We start from the raw sequence: 20,025 nt of genomic DNA, 5'->3' as shown, positions 1-20,025 counted from the left end.
GTCGAGAATGAATAGATGATGTCTGCTTGTGGTGTGAATAATTTTTTTTTTTTTTTTTTTTACATCTCGCATTAGCCGCTACATATTTGGCATTGGGTGCGGTATTTGTGATATGGAATAGACCCGGATATATTGTTTTAGAGTTGCACATTATTTTTCTTTTATGTATCTTTAAGGACTATGGAATATACTGTAGGTTATTCTCGGTCGCAATAAGGTAAAAATAAAGTAAGACGCCCGTCCAAAAAAAAAATTAAAAATTAAAAATAAAATGAAATGAAAACAAAAGATGGACAATTGGTTTCTAGTTATGTGGTAGGGATGGCGATCATCTCGGCGTACTCCGATACTGAACTTTCAAATACCTGATTGATTGCATAGTAAAACAATAGCGCTTTTATTAGGCCATATCAATGGTTGTTGGGCATCTTTTTCCAGACAGATCTTTTTCCTGCCTCCTATATGTTATTTAACTGCGCCCGATGTAGCCCCAACCCCAGTTTTATGGCGTGATGTCGTTGGAAGGGCGCGCAGCATGACGCATAAATAGCACCCAATGAGATACACTTAAATTCCTTATCTAGCTTGTATCTCTTTTCTTTTCCATCTTGAAGAAAGCATTCGATCAAACTATCATTCCACGGTTGAAGTGGGTAGATGCTGGACCATCCCAAGAATTGAATGAGAGCCCCCGTCGAGGCTCATGATCTCCCAGAACACCCGCACAAAGCTCCGCTACCGCTATCCTAGTCGCAATCTGCTGTACAGCACCCCAGTCCGAGCCACCGCGGCCCAAGGACTCCCTCTAGCCATCGTTTGGGTCGAAATCTGATCAAACTATCATTGCAGTCGCAACGATATCCGCCTTCCCATCCGCCTCGGGCTGCCATTACTTCGCCGGTGGTGCGTATTTGCTGCAACACCGCAGCGGTCCATGAGGGCGAAATGCAGATATTTGGGGTCGCAAGTCATTCATCACTGCATCGCCGCGAGCGCGATGAAGCATGGCGATCATCACTGCGCGAGCTGGCAGGGCAGCACGGCGAAGTGCCCAGTACAGATGGTGACGATTGGCAATCTCGGACGTTTCAGTATGCGCAAACGAGCATTGTTTCTCGGCTTTCATTACGGCGTGATGTGGGCAGCTGCGGTCGACTGGACCACTAATTGGGGTGCATTCACACAGGCGTCAGCTGGCGGTGGTGTTTCTGGATTAATCTGCCAGTCTCAGGATTTGCTCTTTAATTTTTCTTGACGTGCATAACCCTCGCACGAAGCCAAGCGATGGAGTTAAAGCCGTGGGACTGGTTTGGCATCGTTCTCCATTTCGGTGTTACCCTTCTCCTTTCTCGGATTAGACTTCGGCGGCAATATTCCCCGGGAACAGTCCGAAGGTTATTCATTGATTGTGGTTGGAACACCTCATGATCGCGTTCTTCCTCTTCAGTGAAAAACGCCCAGCCAAGTATCCCCTGATGCTACTCGGTTTGTTCAAGAACTGGTCCACACCGGCGGCCTTTTGGCTGTATCGGCGGCACAGCATGGTTCCATGGGCGTGAAGTATTACTCCCGCTGTACTTCAAAGTGTGAAGCAAGCCTCGCCTCTAGGAAGTGGCAGGTATTCTAACTTACTAACTATGGTCATAGAAGCGACCATGGATATCATAGTTGGTATTCTCCGCCGACAGGTCGATACAAGGAGATCATCTGGCTGGTTATAATCATGAGGATGGGGAATGGACTATTCATCAGCCTCCAAACTGACACACCCATAGCCAGTATTATCGGTTCCAAATCGCCAGCGGTATCGGCATTGCATTTTTATTCCAGTTACCCATGATCGCGGTTCAAAACACCGGTTAGCCAGGCAGACACGGCAACAGCAACGGCGACATTGGGTTTCTTCCGGAACCTAGCCACATCATTGTCCATTGTACTGGGTGGTGAAGTATTCCAGAAAAGCATGACAACACGACCAGTCCTCCCCTGACTGACGCAGGTGTCAGCGAACCCGTCCGCCAGGCCTTATCCGGTGGCGCGGCAAGCAGCGGACATGTGGACATCGGTACCATTCCAGCAGCGCCATGCAGTGCAGGACGCTTTGCATGGAGTATCAGAATATGCTTATTATGTATACCTGCATCGCGGGATTGCGATGATAGCGAGCGCTTTATGAAGCAACCGGAAGCTGGAGGACCGAATACAACAGAGACGAAAAACGGAGCCCAGCAGCTGACGAAGCAGGGAGACTACAAATGAGACTGGAAGATTGGGAATAATCGTTGACTATAAGAATACGGAATTATACCTGTACTTTAGCCGGAAAGCGTCTGCATACCATGGAGTCTAGGACTCCACTGGCTGGATGATCGCAGAACGCGTGTCTTGGCGCAGTGCAGTCCACATTTTTTTTTTTTTTTTTTTTTTTAGATCCATTAACTATGGGCTGCATAGTTTAGTCAGGGTCTGCTTTAATTTGTCTTTATAGGTCTTGCGTAACATTGTTGTGTTAGAATCCCACAGCTAGTGCATTACAGGGGATGATGCACTGCCCTAAGCACTCCTATAATTACTATCTAGTTTTGGAAACGAAATGAAGCTTAAGTGACACATGAATGGCAGGAAATAGCTCAGAAGCTTGGACTTAATTTTACCCAGGGCCTCTGGAGCGTCTTTTTACATTTTTATGTCTCCATTTCTATCCCGATTTAGCGGCTTACAACTTTACACTCGGCCATAAACTAAGCCCCAATATAACACATAATAATACTTTAGAGACTTGCCAGTGTAATCCGTTGGTGGTAACACTGCCTCGATCAGGTCAGGCGCATCACTGAGTGAGCCTGGAGCAGGCCTGAGCGCGCAGTCTGCTCACTGAGTGGGCAGTGAGCGTCTCACGGAGCAGCCTGAGCCACCACCCCACCCAGCGCCACCCTCTCAGTCCCACTTCCGCCGCTTTGAGATTTCTATAAGAATCCTGCCCCTCTCCCGACCAGTTCAACACACTTCTCCTTCCCAAACGTCCCCTCCACCTCCTGGTGAGTTTCACTCACGTCCGCAGCTGCTGCTCTAACACTGCACCCTTCAGAAAGGCAGACCGATGACCGCCGCAGAAATGACGCCCTTGAGGCGATGTCACCATGGCTGTCTGTACGAGTCACTATTTGTCCTCACACGTACTAGCCCCATCTTACCACGCACTTTTGCACGGTTTCCTTTCACATTTTGTCCCATTCTGCCGCTTCCACAAAGGTCCAGACCTTTGGCCACAATGAACGAAGTTTTGATTTTGCGCCTCCCCTCGTGATCGACCCTCAGGCTAACCTCTCGGCATTGCTGTGTTTTGATGGTAATCGCCTGACACAGCCCATCACGCGCGTTCCTGGACGTCAGGGATAATCGGCGTTTGACTGATTCCGTATGGGAGATGTTATTACCCTTTCTTACATTTCCTTTTCAGAAGAAAAAGGAGGGAGAAAGGGGTCTACAAGTATGGTTTACCGATCATTTTGGGACTCTGGGCAGTGCCCCACAATCGTGACTGGCAAGTCTTTGCCATGTTAAAACGGATATCGACTGGTCCGGCCGCACCAGTTTTCGCGTCATCCTCATCGAGCCCGTTTGACTCGTAAACAGTTATGCAGTTAGCTGTAGGGTATTGCCGCCTCAGCATAATATATACGTCGGGGAGTGATGTCTCTGCAGGCTAAAAGAAACCCTTTCATTTGATGCATTACCAGTGGGGTTACAGTCAATGACTGGTTAGGAACAGCCGACATTTGTATTATCACCGCTGGTATCGAGCGAGTTGTACATATAACATCTTGACATTGACTGCGCTAAGCCGGTGACAATGTTATCGTTCTTAAAACGGTGCGAACAGAGCCCACTAACACTGGCATAATTGGGAACCCGATTCTGTACAAGTTGGCGCCCCGCCAGAGTCAATCTCTTCGTCAGATCGGTCAGTCAAGTCCTCAACCGGCTCCCTCACCTGGCCTACGGCAACAGGCAATAAAGTGGCATTTCCAGAGTCGATCATTTCTAGAAAACACTCTATGCCACTCTCCAGCTCATCTCCCAACGTTGGCCACTACCTTGTCGCAATATAGGGCTTCTGCTGGTGCTGCTGTACACCCCAACCGCCAAGACAGAAAACAGCAGGAGTTTAATAAGTTGGTATAGTTCCATTTTCCACGAGTTGGCGGAACTGCTCTGAAGCCCGAAGGGCCGTTTCGATGCCATCTTCTAAGCAGTCGATCTTCAACCTCCTCGGCATGTATTGTTCAAAATCTCAGCCAAAAGTCTGATTGTGATAATCACAGACCCAAACCCCTTTAACTAATAGTTTTCACAACTGGTTGACCCTGTTAGTGGCATTAAGTTGCTGTGGCCTCGAACTGAACCAAGTCGACGTCCTAGGTCCTGTCTCTCCAGTGTCACTTAATATCTGCCGAAATAACATGGCACTTTTCTTACCTTGCGTTAATTTTACCCTCTAAACACTTCAGATTAATTATTATTATGCAAAGATCTGGTGGGCTTCTACAGGAGAGCAAATGCGATTCAAGGTCTTTATAACCCAAGGTTTGTGGTACTTTTTCTTTGTATATGAGGCATTTTAGACCATAGGCAGGTAATATTATTACGCGTCATCCATTAAAGGCTATGCCTAAGATTACCTTCATATCATCCAAAGGAATTACATATATAATAGCACTTTTATAGAGCCTAATATCTTTAACATGTCAATAGGCCTAAATCTATCATATAATAATACACATATATATATATATGCTTCCTGATCCTTGTAGATTTCCAGTTCATTATATTTTGTCAGGGTGAACCCGCAGAACCTATGGGATAGGTTATGTACAAAAAGGAATCGTTGAAGAAGGGAAGAAAGGAAGAGGAAGCATGAGGGTAAACAAACAACGTTGAAAATCACGTGATCCATCCAGGCCGATGGCCCAAAGGCTCAAAAGCGGACAGTAGGACAGCAGGGACAAGGATAATAGGATATTGGCCCGAGGAGGTCAAAATGCTCCAGCCCGTTACAATGTCAAAAAAATACATTTAAATACAGTGGCATTTAAAATAATCTTGTATTATATGTCTATAAAAATCTTAAAATTGTGATAAATCTAATTTGGCCGGGTAGATCAACCAACAGGTCAGCTAGGTAAGATAGTAGAAGGAAATATCAATATATCTTATGCCAAGATATATTAAAATCCACCTTTTGATCTCTTCTTCGAATAGATCAAGATAATATATAGAACGCCCACAGATAAGGTAACGATACAGTCCATGAGATCATGACAATAAGATCAACGCGTCATTAAGATTACCATAGCTTTTATGTCACTCGGCTTATCGATAAGGATTCAGATGAGCCCGGCTGATTCTCGGTCTATCCTTCACAAAAATTCTAATTAAATTTTATTAGCATTCTAAAATATTCATATCAAGGAATATTTCTATTTTTATTATACTCTATGTTGTTAAAATATTAATGTAAAGGGAGTTTCTTTGACCTCTCAATTTACCCTGTTGTCCCTTATGGTCTCCAGATCCCTGTGGGGCCTCTTTTGGCCTTGCAACCTTTGGCCCCGAGGACCCATATCACGATTTTTCTATTTCCACTTTCTTCCTTGATTCCTTTTGTACATAGCCTATCTTATGAGTTCTACGGGTTCAGCCCCCGACAATTAAGGTCATAAAAGTGCTAATTTATACGCAGACAGAGGCGGGGAAGGCTCGGCGGTCTGCGCAGCCTGGTGGTTGGTCACGTTAAAAGGACGTAGTTACGTAAAAAAAATAAAATAAAAATCTTTCTAGACCCACAAGTCCAGGAACGGAGGTAAATGCCAATGTGTCATGCCAAGGACCACCGCTATCAATTTACTGGGTTCAGCAAGTACACACAGGAAAAGCAGATACTGGCAACAGCTTAGGCGTTGATTGAATGTAAATAAGTCATGCGAGAGTAATAAAATAATGAAGGAACCTATTGGTATTCATATAACTCTGCTGATATGGAGGATCGAATTGGTCTCCTGGAGGATGTTATGCGTGGGGGTCGGTAACGAGCTGAATGGGGCGCCACGGTGCGAAAGGGAGGGCTCCATAGGAGAGAAGATAGAGCCACGTATATTGCAGAACACACCGCTGCGCCTTCAAGAGTTCGAGGCCCGCGGGTGCGAATAACATAAACACTTCGCACCTGACTCAAGCATCTTGAAGCTAAGGATCCAGCTATCGCGGCTTCGAGCGCGGCTCCTAACACTATTATCTTCCTTCCAAGAGGCTTTTCGCCCTCGAAGCCTTAAAGACTGTAGTATGAATATATGCGTTATGATGGGTAATGTGTTATAGATTCCAATCCCTTGAGTCCTTCCCATAATGGTTTGTGCGGGGTTGATCGATGCTTGCGTATGATGTCTTGAGCTTGGGTGAGTGTAGGTGTAGCTTTCGCAGGTAGTCGCTCCATGGCAACAGTTCTGCTTCATTCACTGCAGTTTTTCGCCCGTTTGAGCTTAGCTCGCTGTTGACGAGCTTTTGCTTCCCTCTCTCTCTTCTCTTTCTCCTCTTCTCTTCTCAACCACCAAACTTCTTTGCGGTAATGTGCGCACTTCTGCCTCAGCTAATATGGGGTAACGGCTCTCCAGCGCTTTCGCATGTTTTGAGCTTACTAATAGGTGTTTTCGCAGATGGTCGCCGCAAAGCTTCGTCGCCCATCGGAGAATCGTCCCCACGACGCCGTCGCTCTCCGTGGAGTTCGTCCTCGTTCATCCTCTGAAGACGATAAGTACGTTTCACACCTGCGCCCCCGCCTGCCTCTGCCGGAATGGGAGGGATTTCCATCCTTCTCCTGCTTTCGGGAGCCGACGGAGTCGACTGCCCTCCCGGACGGTCTGGTCCGGTGCGTTTATGTAAGGTATTGCTAATTTGTGCGAAAATCGCCCCTTTATTCCATCGGCGGTTTCTGGTCGTCCAGGTGCAGACTACCCCTCGTACGGTCCATGTTGATATACGAATGGTTTGCCTTGGCCCAGGGGTAGTCCCTGGTACACCGTTGCCTTGGTTCGTTTGAGCGAGATGCTGTTTGTTTTCTTGCCAGTCGTTTAAACTGTGTTTATTGTACTGGCCAGCGACACCCTTGTGTCGCTCGAGGGTTTGCCGCAACTGGTCCTTTGTTTTTTATGGTTACCGAACATCGCATCGTTTGAGCTGGGATTAGTTTACCGTCGTTCTGCTGCGCAGGAGAGGGCGGCTGGGCTGGTATGGGAGGATAGACGCGGGTTCGAAAACCCTCGAATACCGCGCGGATAGCAGCACCAGTAACGCACTCCATCGCATCTGCCCATGGCCTGTTCCTGCGACTCCCCAGTCGCCTGGCCGTTTTGTTGATGCGGTCCTTTCCTTCAAGGCTGAGAGTTGCTTTGGGGGGAGGTCGGTGTTATTGGGCCGTTGCGCCATCTTTTCCTAGTTAAATAGAATGCCATTTTCCTTTGAGCTACGTAGCGCGTACGTCGCCGGGTAACAGGTGCTGTATTATGGCAATGTCCACAGGGCTTCAGTGTCTTCGACGTGCGATCTTGTTCCCAGGTATCAGTCATCAGGTGGATAAGCCCTTCCATCGCACCAAATAGCTTATGTTACCACTCTTTTCCAAGCTTCTTTTCCTCCAGAATTTGATCAACTTCCCACCCTCGCCAGCACACTGGTATTGGCGGGGTCGGCCCATTGACCCGGTCGTTCATGGGCATGGCTCCAAATAAAGACACGTGGAAAACGGGATGCAGACGGCGATATTTTAAGTGGTAGCTGAAGTTTTGTAATGATTGGTTTCCATGCATCAATAATGGAAAATGGGCCTAGCTGGCGGTGGTTCCACTTCGCATTAGGTCGTAATTGTAGAGACATTCTTCGCCCGTAGCATGACTTGATCACCAATCTTGAATTGTCTGTCGATCCGACGCTATTATATTGTTCTTGCCATGGCTTTTTGCGCCTTTTCAATCCCATCCAAGGATCGCTTTTCCTTGAGCTGTGCTGCGCGTTCAACGCTGCTGGCGTACGGCCAGTGGGATCAGGATCGACATTGATTCAGGGACGAAGCCCATCAATGCTCTTCATGGCTGTTTGTCTTTGTGGATGAATGAATCGCAGCATTATGTAACTTGTGCCATTGGCAGCCAGTCAACCCAATCATCTTGCAAGAAACTCGCATAGGCTCGCAGGTAATACTCTAATGTTTGGTTTGGCGTTCTGTTCGACCACATCTGTCTGCGGATGAAACGCAGACACAGTTTCCGCTTCGATCCTAGGCACAGTGTCGACCAGCAGCTGTTTCGGTAAACAGCGAAACACCCATCGCTTTTGATTACCAAACATGGGTACCTCCACCTTTTGATAAAACCGCCGTGCGAGTTCTGGTGCCGAGATATCCTTGGGTAAAGGAATATAAAGCGCGAACTTTGTTAGGGCATCCACAACCACCAATATCGCATCATAACCCCTGCGCCCCCTGGGCTGGCAGATATACTTTGTGAACTGGGCGGTAGTCCAGTGCACAAAAATCAAGAGTCAGCACTTCCCCAGGCTGCTCTGGCACCGGCAAAGGCTCCAGCTTGCCATAAGGTGCGTGTTCGCACTTGAATTCTTTGACAAATATCGCGTGGTTTTCACATATCCAGCACATCGCCACGCATACCATGCCAATAGTATTTTATGTTCGACGGCTTCAAGGTGCGTTTTCTCTAAAATGTCCTCCCCAGAGGATCATCATGATTTGTTTTCATACTTTCATGTTTACCGCAGGAATTGGGTACATATTTGCTAACCTTGGTACCCTGAGTAGGCCATTTTCGCCAATTCCCTGGCAGGCCGACTGCCATAACCCCCAAGCTATGATCAATCCTTTTGCTTAATATCGCGTACGATTCCTCCTTGGTGCACAAATAGTCCACCACACCCTCAATGCTGGAGGTATGATTGGATCCAATAACCTTTGGATATAGATCCGTGGCACCTAGGTGTCTAGAATTTGGTAACGCCGGCAGCACAGTCCTCATCCACGGTGCGTTCTATCCACGGCATGCATACTCCCATGGAGATATGCGCATCAGAGCCATTTGATTTAATGTTTGGACCCGCCTCGGTGTCCAGCGCCATTATTCCCGCCCATGCGGCTTTTAACTCATTGGTGTCAATGAATGACTTTGCCCATGGCCAATTTTCAACTTTGATCGCAATGTGGAAGCTGGTGCATCACTTACTTCATTTTCCATCCGCGCCTCCGGCAGATAATCTGCCTTCTACTTGGCGCATCTGCAGGTTCTTTACCCCCAGGTCGGTGCGCTCAATATGAAATCGAACGCGCTCAGCAACTCTGACCCATCTCGCCTGACGTCCATTAAGCCGCTCAATGGGCCGCATGAAACCGCTTAGGTTGGCATGGTCAGACTTTCACCACTATTAGTGCCCCGCTCCTTTCGAGGTAAATGTCGCCAAACTTTGAATGATCGCTTCAATGATTTTGGTCATGCGTATCATACCTTGCGTTCGAATCGGTCATCTTTCGTGAGAAAATGCCACAGGATTTCACCGTTATCATCCTGTGTAATTGGGAGATTATCGCACTTATAAGCAAAACCGTTACGCATTCCCTACCCTGGTCCTATTCCAGGGTCATAATGATAGCAATGGTGCGCCTGAAAACGCACTTTTAGTTTATTAAACGCAACTTTGCGTCCTCAGGGCAGCCTGGGCGCGCTGCTCAAGAACCACGTTTTTCCTCCCCTTGCTCGCGATAAGGGTATGGCAATGCAATGGGAATAACCTCAATAAAAACGCCTGTAAAATTTGGTAAAATCCCCAGGAATATGATCTCTCGCACGGTTGTTGGCCCGGCCAAGCCCCGATGGTAGCCACGTTTCCTTCTCCATCTGAATGCCCGGCGTGATGATAAATCCCAGGTATTCCACACTTTTCACATGAAATGAAAGATTTGCCTCAGCTCTGCGTGAGAATCGAACTGTCGCAGTCTCCAAACTGCGGTAACATGTCAATGTTCCTCCTCACCTTGCGAGTATATAAGAATGTCATCCAGATAAAACAAATACAGCAATGGTCCGGTAGGTTGCTTAATGCGCGATTAATATAGGACTGAACGTAGAAGGGCGTTGGCTAGCCCGAATGGCATGACAGTGTATTCGCTTAATTATATCTTGCAAAAGAAATGCAGTTTTCCATTCATCCCCCTTTTAATAATCCGGATGCGGTGATATGCGTCTCAGGTCAAGTTTGCATATATCTTTAGCGGCCAGCCAAGCGATCCATAGCGTCCCGCCAACAAGCGGTAAGGGGTAACGATTTTTGACAGTAATCTCGTTCAAACCAAGGTAATCCACACAGAGTCGCAGTGTTCCGTCGGACTTCGGTACAAAGATAAAGGTGCGCCAGCTGGCTTTTCGAGGGACGAATCCATCCCTTTCTAGCGCTGCTTCCAATATATCTGCGCAGAACCGCGAGCCCACTTTCTCGGACAAGGTAAATTGGTCGGTATGGGGGTTCCTTTCCCGGTTGTATATCAATTCGGTATGGTCGGTCTGCAGGTAGAATCCCTGCATTTTCCTCCGAGGAAAGACATCTTCGAACTCCTTTGTAGATTGCGGGTATTCGCACTTTCGCCGATTGTCGCAGAACCCGCAACGGATTTTGACCTATATTTTTGGTTGTGGATACGTACGCTGCGTGTAGACTTGAGCTTTTCCCTCTCTTGAAGTGCGTGATTCACCTCTGCTTTTCTGCTGATTATTCGGACTTCTTTTCCGGAGGTATTTTCCGGTATCTCTATGTTCCAGTTCCCAGTCGACGTTTGCCTCGCCTCTCTCAACCAAGGGGTATCCCAGAATCGCATCATAATGGTCCATAATAACCACATTATCGAATGTTCTTTCAATCGTTCTACGAACACCGTGGCAAAATCTTGGTGGCCCTGTTCGGCGTTCGTAGCAACGGATGCGGTGACCATCTTGAATAATTATCCCTCCGCGGGCTGGCCTATTGCAGGCTCCGGAGGTGCATCTGCGAACCTTTCGGCTGATAAGAAGCGGGCTTGACACCTCGAGAGTCGATTAACGGCCAAGTTGGAATAGTGCGCTCTGTGCTTGCAGCTCAACCATAGTCTCAATGGCATTATCTTTTGATTTTTTCCAGGCCCAGAGCCGCAGCTGCTCGCATCACTGGGCCACCTAGTTTTTTGCCTGGTTGTCGTCCTTCGCACGTTTGGGACATTGAGGCGCACATGTCCCTTTCTCCGCAGACATAGCATTCCATATCGGGTTGGGCGGGATCGCTGTCGCTTATGACCTTGGGATTCCATTGTGCTTCTAAAGGCGCGATTGTTGCCCTCTCCATGGTGGCTTGTTCTGGGCCCTGCTGACTGGAAGGCTTGTTGTCTTTCCAGGTTGCCTGGGGTCGTCGTCCGTGTCGCATAGCTAAGCTGTGTTGGTTTCCTATTCTTCGCTTGCGATATTTTCCTTGCGTCGACCCGGTATGAATCTCAATTGTTTGAGGTGGGCGATATAGCCTTCATATCTCTCGTCTGTTGGGGTAAGCGCTTCCATGTCGCAGGTCTTGCTTGACTCTTGTCCGGAGGTGATTTTCTGCTGGATTTTCTGTGTATGCTTGGGAGCCGAAACTTCCCATTGGTTAAGGTAAGCTGCGAATTCGCACGTTTTTTGGTGATCCCGTTGTTCAAGCGTCATGGTGAAGTGTTGGCTCGCATCTCTTATGGGTTAACAGGTCGTTTAATTGGCGTAGTAGAAATTTTAGAAAGTCCTCCCAGGTTTATCGGCGACTTCCTCCTCGTGGTTACATAGGCGGATAAAATGTTGCGGCATAGATGTGTTGCACCTTCCACCAATTTCGCCGTATCATTAGTAAAGTAGTGATTTCGTTCGGAAATGGGTTTCCATGCGTGCGATAAACGTCTGATATTCCTGTTGCCTTTTTCCATGTATTCGAGACATGTGCTGGGGTGCTGGCGGTTTCAATGCGCGTGGGGCTCGGCAGCATAGGCTGGGTGCGGTCTTCAGGTATTCCATGGTCGGGTGCTTATATTGGATTCCGGCCGAAATTATTGCACTTCGGTTTCTTGGATGTTTCATAATCGATAAGCTCTTGTAATGCCCTCCTTATTTTCCATGCGCACTTCTTGAGTTCCTGCTTTTGTTGGCGTATTCATCCCGGAGTTCGGCAAATTCATTATCCGATGAAGAATCGTTTGTTGTTGTGGGACCAGGCCTTTTTCAGGGCTACGTCGCAACACAGCTTGCTCCTGTTTCTTCAGCTGGCCCGATTCATCGAAGCATCAGTTGTGCTTGGATAGATGCGGTATTCTCTGACGGGGTTGACAGAATTCTCGGTGTTTCGGGTGACTTGGGGGACAGCACGCTGCACGCCGATAAAAAAGCCATAGTGCCCCTTTCAGCGGGTTACCGTTGGGGTGAGCGATTAGAACCGTTATGCGGGGGTCGGTAACGAGCCGAATGGGCGCCACGGTGCGAAAGGGCGGAGTGTCTATATGAGAGAGAAGAGAGCCACGTATATTGTGGCAGAACCGCTGGCCTTCAAGAGTTCAGACTGGGCGGGCGAATATAAACACTTCGCACCTGACTGCCATCTTAGCTATGACCAGCTATCGCGCCCCGAGAGCGCCCTACAGAGGATCACGCAGCATTATCTGCACGGCTATCTGCAACTTTATCCCAGGCCGAGTATGATGCGATTGGATGGATCGAAATCGCAATTTCGTTCGTGCAGGTGTTCCAAGAAATACAAGCGATTGGCTGATAGGAAGGAGTGTAAACCAAATGAGGCGACACAGAGCCTATCAGTTACATGCCGATCTTGTACAGAGTAGGCAATTGAGCCACCACAGGATAGAGGTGGAGAAATATTTATCCACAACCATAGACTGTTTTAGGGGTAATTGAATAACAAAAAGCAGTTCGTCAGGTTAACTATTTAAAAGATAAGCAAATCCAAATGTGAATGTAGTCCCATGGTTTGTTTCACCCGTTCTGCCTTAGATATCTTCCTGATCGGCCTCCGATGGAGAGCTTTATTTTCCCGCTGTCAATCCCGTCACGGCATGCATATGAGCTTTTTATATTGATTATTCTTATCCGTTGATTCCCGCTGCTCGTAGCCATCCCGGCTGGACTGTTCTCAACATTTTCTTCTCATTGCTGATGTATGGATACTATCTTTTTGAGCTGGCCAAATTTTGGTAGCGGTGATACCCTAGAAAATTTTGATTTTTTGGATTTCATTTTTCTTAGGTCGTCAATATTTTGCCAGTGGCCTGTTAGTGCTTTGAATTTTTAAGCTCTACCTACGCAGTGTGTCGTCTTTGTCGATACAGAGTAATGATAGTACGCAAAAAACTACGGCGTTCTGGTTGCAGGCGCTGGTCATTTTTATTTCAGTACCGCATCCTCGGGTTGGAAGACTGTCGCTAGATTCACCCTTCATTTTATCATAAATGTCTTCAGTCAAATAGAGAATGAGACCGATTATTGGGACTGGGAGGACTCCACTCGCCTTCAGGCGCCCGGACACCGCTGCGAAACCCAACGTTAAGAATGACAATATCTGGCGACACATTCCCCACCGCACCTTCTCTCACGCATTCAAGTAGTTTTGAAGATCGATCTCGGAGCCGATGGATCGCCTGACGACCCAGACTTCGACAGTCACTGGGTGCATCTCGAACCTTATTATCGTTTTTCCGCCGGTCCGAGCTGAACGGACACCATGTATATGATATTCCTGCCACACCGCCGGGATCGCTACCATTCGGAGGACTCAAGCATACGATTTGAGTAGAAAACACCGAGATGCGGCCCTGCTATGACTCGATCGCTTTAAGTTCCTCCCCCATGGTTGAATTCTCGTATGAAATGAACCTGACTGCCGAATGGTTTGTCTTCTCTCGAGTCTGATACCTACTTGTATGGGATAATTTGTTCCGTCTTCGGACCACTTCGATCCGTCAGTTCCTTAGCTTTGGATCCCCGTCAGGGGAAAGAAGACCGCGGCAAGAGGGGAACTTTTGCCCATGGTGGGGCAGGATTCGGTACTTCGGCAGCTGCAACTGACAAGTTGGTTGCTCGGAAAATCGGTCGCATGGCGAATACATCGAGTCGCCGTTGGCAAGCGGCGTATGAAGAGCTGAAGGCTGATCCTTGCGGGGATTCGGTACTGGGCAGGCATGAGAGAGGAGTGCAGCCGCGTCGTATTTTGGCCTATGTTTAACCCTCATCTCCACGGGATCCCATCTGACAATGCATATTGGTGTCAGCCTGCTATCAGCACGCAAGCCTGCCAGCGTGATATGGAGGCGTTGGTGAAATGGAGCATAAACGACCATATAGGTGGCACATTTCCGATTGAATCATAAACGACTGACTAGACTGTGTAGAAACCTTTACCACTACACAGCTGATTTGTTTGGAATACTTGAAATTAGGGACCATGGAGCGTCAAAATGGACTGGGATAATGGAGATTGGGGCGGATTCCAGAACCCTGGAGTTTGCGCTCACAAGTCCGAGAACTGTCGGGAAGCATGCCATACACCGCCTGTCGTCATATACACCTACTATCTTCATGGTACGGTGTTCTTGAATAACCATGACTGGAACGGCAAGCCCGCGACCGTGTAAGACGTGCAGATCGTTGGTTGGGACCTTGAGAAACTCAAGAACTGAGAGCTAATACCCCAGAGAAGGCTAATAGGGTGAAACAAGCACAACGAAGTAGAACGGATGAGGAACGATGATAGACGCTTTTACATACATGATACCAATAACAAATGGATTAATATGGATACAGTCAAAGTCCCGAGCAACCCCGCGTTGGGGAAAGCTCATTGGCGATTTTATACTGTACGGGAGTAATTCCGTCGCCTTTTCATTCTCCGCCCAGCGGAACCAGAGATGAGCTTGGTCCCTCGCACCCCTATTCGGCAAGAAATACGCCCCCTGATAGTACACATGCTATAGAGGACGTCTCGATCTCGCCAGAATATGCTCCTACCATAAACATAATTCACTGCAGAATGGCTCCCCATCCGCTTGCACCACGCCGGAGGATCAACATCGCCCGGGTGATGTCGTCTCATGTCATCCCAACACCGTCATTGGATTCTCACGAGGATCTACTTGAACCTCCCAAGGTCCAACTGAGTGACTTTCGCGCTAGAGCACGCAGGTCGCTCCAAGCCTCCGACTACCCCGTCCTGCGCGCGCGCATGGCCTTGCAGGTAGGCCGGTACCGCTGTATTATTGGGTCCGGATAAGATCCCATCATACGCGAAGATGTAATTGACGGGAAAACCGAAAATGTGTGTCAGCACAAGGTTAACCAAATCACGCAGCCTCAATAACGTATGTCTGAGTCAACGTCAAGGAATTAATTTGAGAAAGACTAACTAACATGTCATAGAAAGCTGAATTTGACATCCTCGGAGCGATGCTTCGTTCAAAACAAGCTCTAGCGGAGTTCGACCTTCCAGAAGGCTTCGGTTGGTCATCGAGCCTTGGCCATACGGTGGATTGACTACTCCGATGAGAACCGACGATACTTCCAGGGTTTGTGTTTTGCTCGAGATGCAAGCAAGAAGAATGACGATGCCAATTTTCTACCCTACCCTCTGCCTGTTCCTGTAATGGATGCGCACACCCAGGAAATCATCAGTCCGTTGATCATCGTCCTGCCATGGAGGCAAGGAGAGAAGTCTACATTTACCAGACATTCAAGAGGGATATTATCGGGACAATCAAAGCACCATACGGTACCGGAACTGCTGCCCCCAAGGCACACGGAAGGATCTGAAGCCGTTGAACGTGGTACAACCTGAAGCGGGCCGTCATTCCAAGCGCAACGACCGCGTTGTCGAGTGGCAGAAGTGATCTGCGTTGGCTTCAACCTCGTGAAGGAGCCACTATTCAGATGTTTGGCGATGGACGTAGTAAGCATGTACCGGTTGGCTATCAGTGAGATGGTACGAAGGCTCTCATCAGTATTGATGAATCCAGCACTTCAATGCAGACCGTGCCAGCACATGCCGACCCCCGTCCATCTCCACTGGGTAAGCAGGCCTTCGACTTCGGGTGTGACGGCGGTGGTGGAAACATTATGCACGAATCTGTCTATTGGGTGCGATTAGCTTGGGTGTCACCGGCATCACTTCGACGCCTTTCGTGGACTAAAGGTCGGACGGCACGGCAAAGAAGCTACCGAATGCCATCATCTGCTTGCACGAGGAGGATAACGGAATCGGCTGGAACACCTATTCAGGCGCACCGGCGCCGTGGCATCCTGCAACCGGGAACTAATCGCAATTTATCATCACGCTGGCCAACCACGAGTACGCGTTTGCCTGTCTTCGACCTTTGCGGTATCACCGTGTGGAGTCGCGCGCAACTGGTACCTGAACGTGGTCAACATCGACGCTTTGGCAAGGTCAGCGAATACGGCAGGTCGTAGTGGAGGTGTTCTTTTGGCCCAGAATCAACATCATTATCTTCTGCGTTCGCATCGACCTGCCGCTGATGGTAGCGATAACTCCGTCGTCGTGGAGGAATCGCACCCCGTAAGCATGGTGAAGTCAACAATCCCAACGGCAACTTCTACCAGGTGACGAACGACACTTGTTCAGCGTGCAGGGATGGTTACAGACGCCGCTCCGGAGTTGAACAGACAATCAAAATCGGTCAAATTCCACCGCAATTAACCCGATCAGCGGCAAGCCAGTAGCGCCTGGCACATAAATTCATTCCTCTAGCGCAGCGTTACTGCTAGCAGACCCAACCGGATCCTGCGCCGTTGCCAGTTCGCGCAGCACCATGTCTGCGACTCCGGTACCGCGACTGGAGCTGTACGCCGGAGGACGGTACACACACCCGCAAAGTCAGCAGGAGATGAGCATCGGATGCGGTCGACGCATGAGATGAGATTCAGTGGACGACACACGACCGGTGGTGGAGTTTTCCGGAATCAACCCGCGCGTGGAAGATTGGCCTGTGATGTAAGTTCTCCATACATGCATGAATCTACTATGATTGTAACACAGACGTCTGAGACTTTCCAGCTATGATCCGACCTTCGGATTTCACGGCGGTAACTCCAGCGCTGATGTGCGCCGTCGACAAGAACGCCGCATCCAAGGTGGTTGGCGGAATGCTACCGTGCAATGCACATATGTAGAGGACCACCTTGGCGATTTTCTTCTTGTAATTTACAATCTTCACATGATTTACGATCGTACATTGAGATTTGCAAGATATTGTACATATCGAGAATGATAGATATCTACCACTCGAACAGTTCAGCCACGATAACGATAGTGACCACGATAAGATACCGAAGAAGAAAGATAAGGGGTTTCCGCATCCGACCTCGGATCTTCGGAATCTGAAACTCTCCGCCACGTGCTGTGAATTCAACCCTGCACTGATTAGGACCCTCGGAAATTGTGCTATCCAAAGAGCTTTGTCGCATTATGGAGGCAATATAATCCATTTTTATGGCCCCAGCGATCAACATGGCGGGATTATCGGACGCCAAAACGAGGTGGACACGCGTCGGAACTGCCCTCGGAGAGCAAAAAAAAACGACAACACACCAGGTTGCTCGGTGGCGTTAAATTCGATCCCCTGCATACCATGGCTGCAACCAGCAAACCACGAAATTCTGTAGTAACGAGTGCAAGCGAAGAAACTTAAAGGCGGAGGAGAACCAATCTGCGCACGATGTGCGCGCGCGACGATATAGACACCGCGTGTACACGCCGAATGCCGCGATCGAGTAACGCTGAACGGTAGGAGAGTCCGGCATGGACGATGGGTATTTAACAATCCCGGGCAGAATTTTGTTTATCATCATTGACGTCACGATAGACTCCTCGACCTGATTCCGAACAGTCGACTACCAATGGAAACGCTTTCCGGCATGAGATGCGCGCATGCCCGTGGCTACGCCGCCAGGTTGGAATCCTCATCTAGCGGGCATGGCAATTAGCGCCATATTCCCACCTGATCAACGAGACTCCACGCCGTCGAATAATGCTGGTCTACAGCGATCAAGTGAACCGGCTCCCCAGTCGCCGTCGTATGTTACCCCACGAGCGCAGAGTTCGGTCTCATGACGTCAAAGTCTGTCGACGATAGCGATGGGGATGACTTCGTCCACCGCGCGGCTAGTCCCGTCGCAGTCGGATGTTGTGAGGCGAAGTCGAGCGACCGCTGGGATGGCTGGGATTGACGGCGCTGCGACTGGTGACGGCGTAAGGAGAATAGCGTTGGGCTGATGTACCCGTGTGTTGATCTGGATAGTACGCGTATGTGGCGGAGTATCGGATTGATGGTCGGCTGGGACCAAGGCAGTCCCCTGTTGCCGCCGTGGAACAGGACTGGTTCTTTGCGCGAGATGTCAGCGCGTTGCTGATTATCCCGGCTACGGCGTTGTTATGTGGAATAACGCATGGACGCAGCGAACGCGCGGTACTTTTAATAAGATAGTGCGAGGATCGGTTTGCGGGCGGTTGAAGATCGCGAGGTTGATATGAAGGAACTACCATTTTAACTTTATTGGTTCGTTAGTCGGGTGGTTCGTGATGAATGTCTGCTAATGTGGTGCACGATATTCACTGTACCGTGATGACGAGGTTATCTCCCATGTCCAATGGGATGGTCAGGATCCATGCAGTCGGTCTACATTGGCGTCGGCGAGACATGGCTGAGAACAGGAGGAGTGTTCCCCTGAGACCGTGGCAGTGGAGATGGGCTAGCCGGTTATTCTGCGTGATTTACGTACCGGACAGAAAAGAAAATGGTCATTTGGTACTGTTACCGTTCATCCAGACCTCCGTGACACGCACTAATCTTCCTTTGGTTACACTTTCACGCCGTACCTGACCTGCATACGATTACATATTCGCGATTGAGCACGAAGATCTGGGACTTGTAGTGGGATGCTGTGTCGCTCTCGTTCCGCCACTCTCCCCTGTATCGATGTTCTATCTCGACTTCCCGCGTCCAGCAATGATTCACGATTCCGTGGGAGTTGCTCTTCGACTATCGGAGTGCGGGATCGGCTCTGCCCTCAAACAGACAACGTGATGATGCTACAGGTTCTTGCTTGCTCCTCCAGGCAAATCAACTTCTGTATCCCGTGTACCGACAGAACTTGTTATCTGGAGAGAGAGCATCGAGACCAATGTCTCACTTCGGTTGCTGTCAACGGCTAAGAGCACCGTCCATGTTGACTCATTTCTCACACGGATTTCGAGATCTATTTCAGCGTCCAGAGCCGTTCACCATTTTATTTCGGCCCTGGCACTATTCCCAGCTGTGTTACATGCTCCTTCACAATTTAAGTCGTGTCGTCCGAATTTACGCTATGTCAACATGGTTCGGAAATCAGTCGACCAGGGCCCGGACTCTGTGACGGTTACAGAAGATTAATATCCGGAGCTTGAAGCTGATCAGGCTGAATCTGCCACCGACGAGACACCATGCCATCAACGAAAACACTCTCAACAGTACTGAATTGCCCATAGTCAGCTTCATATTACCAACGGTGGCTACTCCTTCGGCCGCCAACCCTGCCCTGCAACCGAACTAGCAGCAGCAGAATCCTGCATCTGCGACATACACCACTCCGCAGGCGGCATCTCTCCTCTGAACTCTTCTCCAAACACCTACGATGCACCCACGATCATGCTCTTTGAAATGATAATAGCTGGTGAGGACCCTCACCTGTAGTTTCTTTTGAACTAGTGGTGGTTTATACTTTGATCCTCGAACGGACCGAAATCGCCACATGGAGACAGAAACCGAGGGGATTGCACCCGGCGGAGGAAGAAGTATTGACGAAGGTCAAGGACAAGCTTTCATTTTAGCGTAGCGTCACTGTTTCGAAGCCGTGGTTCATAGTGCACTGAATA

At 48.9% G+C, this 20,025-nt stretch overlaps 7 protein-coding genes across 7 annotated transcripts; 5 read left to right on the top strand and 2 right to left on the bottom strand.

Moving 5' to 3' along the window:
- Positions 1-703: 703 nt before the first annotated feature.
- ATNIH1004_002063 (uncharacterized protein) lies at positions 704-1,167 on the top strand (the record flags this gene model as incomplete). The annotated part of the gene is made up of 2 exons (XM_033566758.1): positions 704-814; positions 850-1,167. 2 exons carry the CDS (start codon positions 704-706, stop codon positions 1,165-1,167), a joined length of 429 nt encoding a protein of 142 aa, XP_033420624.1.
- A 5,475-nt stretch (positions 1,168-6,642) lies between these two features.
- On the bottom strand, positions 6,643-7,482 carry ATNIH1004_002062 (uncharacterized protein; the record flags this gene model as incomplete). Its single annotated transcript, XM_033566757.1, has 2 exons — positions 6,643-7,194; positions 7,249-7,482. 2 exons carry the CDS (start codon positions 7,480-7,482, stop codon positions 6,643-6,645), a joined length of 786 nt encoding a protein of 261 aa, XP_033420623.1.
- A 3,723-nt stretch (positions 7,483-11,205) lies between these two features.
- On the bottom strand, positions 11,206-11,777 carry ATNIH1004_002061 (uncharacterized protein; the record flags this gene model as incomplete). Its single annotated transcript, XM_033566756.1, has 2 exons — positions 11,206-11,507; positions 11,561-11,777. The coding sequence occupies 2 exons, from the start codon at positions 11,775-11,777 to the stop codon at positions 11,206-11,208; spliced, it is 519 nt and encodes a 172-aa protein (XP_033420622.1).
- A 2,786-nt stretch (positions 11,778-14,563) lies between these two features.
- On the top strand, positions 14,564-14,792 carry ATNIH1004_002060 (uncharacterized protein; the record flags this gene model as incomplete). The annotated part of the gene is made up of 2 exons (XM_033566755.1): positions 14,564-14,736; positions 14,789-14,792. The coding sequence occupies 2 exons, from the start codon at positions 14,564-14,566 to the stop codon at positions 14,790-14,792; spliced, it is 177 nt and encodes a 58-aa protein (XP_033420621.1).
- Positions 14,793-15,135: 343 nt separating this feature from the next.
- Positions 15,136-15,988, top strand: ATNIH1004_002059 (uncharacterized protein; the record flags this gene model as incomplete). The annotated part of the gene is made up of 4 exons (XM_033566754.1): positions 15,136-15,339; positions 15,522-15,626; positions 15,667-15,772; positions 15,828-15,988. The coding sequence occupies 4 exons, from the start codon at positions 15,136-15,138 to the stop codon at positions 15,986-15,988; spliced, it is 576 nt and encodes a 191-aa protein (XP_033420620.1).
- Positions 15,989-16,121: 133 nt separating this feature from the next.
- On the top strand, positions 16,122-17,175 carry ATNIH1004_002058 (uncharacterized protein; the record flags this gene model as incomplete). Its single annotated transcript, XM_033566753.1, has 3 exons — positions 16,122-16,541; positions 16,864-17,106; positions 17,170-17,175. The coding sequence occupies 3 exons, from the start codon at positions 16,122-16,124 to the stop codon at positions 17,173-17,175; spliced, it is 669 nt and encodes a 222-aa protein (XP_033420619.1).
- An 867-nt stretch (positions 17,176-18,042) lies between these two features.
- Positions 18,043-18,580, top strand: ATNIH1004_002057 (uncharacterized protein; the record flags this gene model as incomplete). The annotated part of the gene is made up of 3 exons (XM_033566752.1): positions 18,043-18,188; positions 18,234-18,363; positions 18,413-18,580. Coding segments are annotated over 3 exons (444 nt in total), but the record flags the coding sequence as incomplete, so codon positions are not given.
- Positions 18,581-20,025: the final 1,445 nt, after the last annotated feature.

Source organism: Aspergillus tanneri (assembly GCF_003426965.1).
Source record: "Aspergillus tanneri strain NIH1004 chromosome Unknown AapTan_14_pilon_pilon_pilon, whole genome shotgun sequence".
NCBI classification, from domain to species: domain Eukaryota; kingdom Fungi; phylum Ascomycota; class Eurotiomycetes; order Eurotiales; family Aspergillaceae; genus Aspergillus; species Aspergillus tanneri.
The sequence above is the reverse complement of the archived record's forward strand: the minus strand, read 5'-3'. Positions and strand labels throughout refer to the sequence as shown.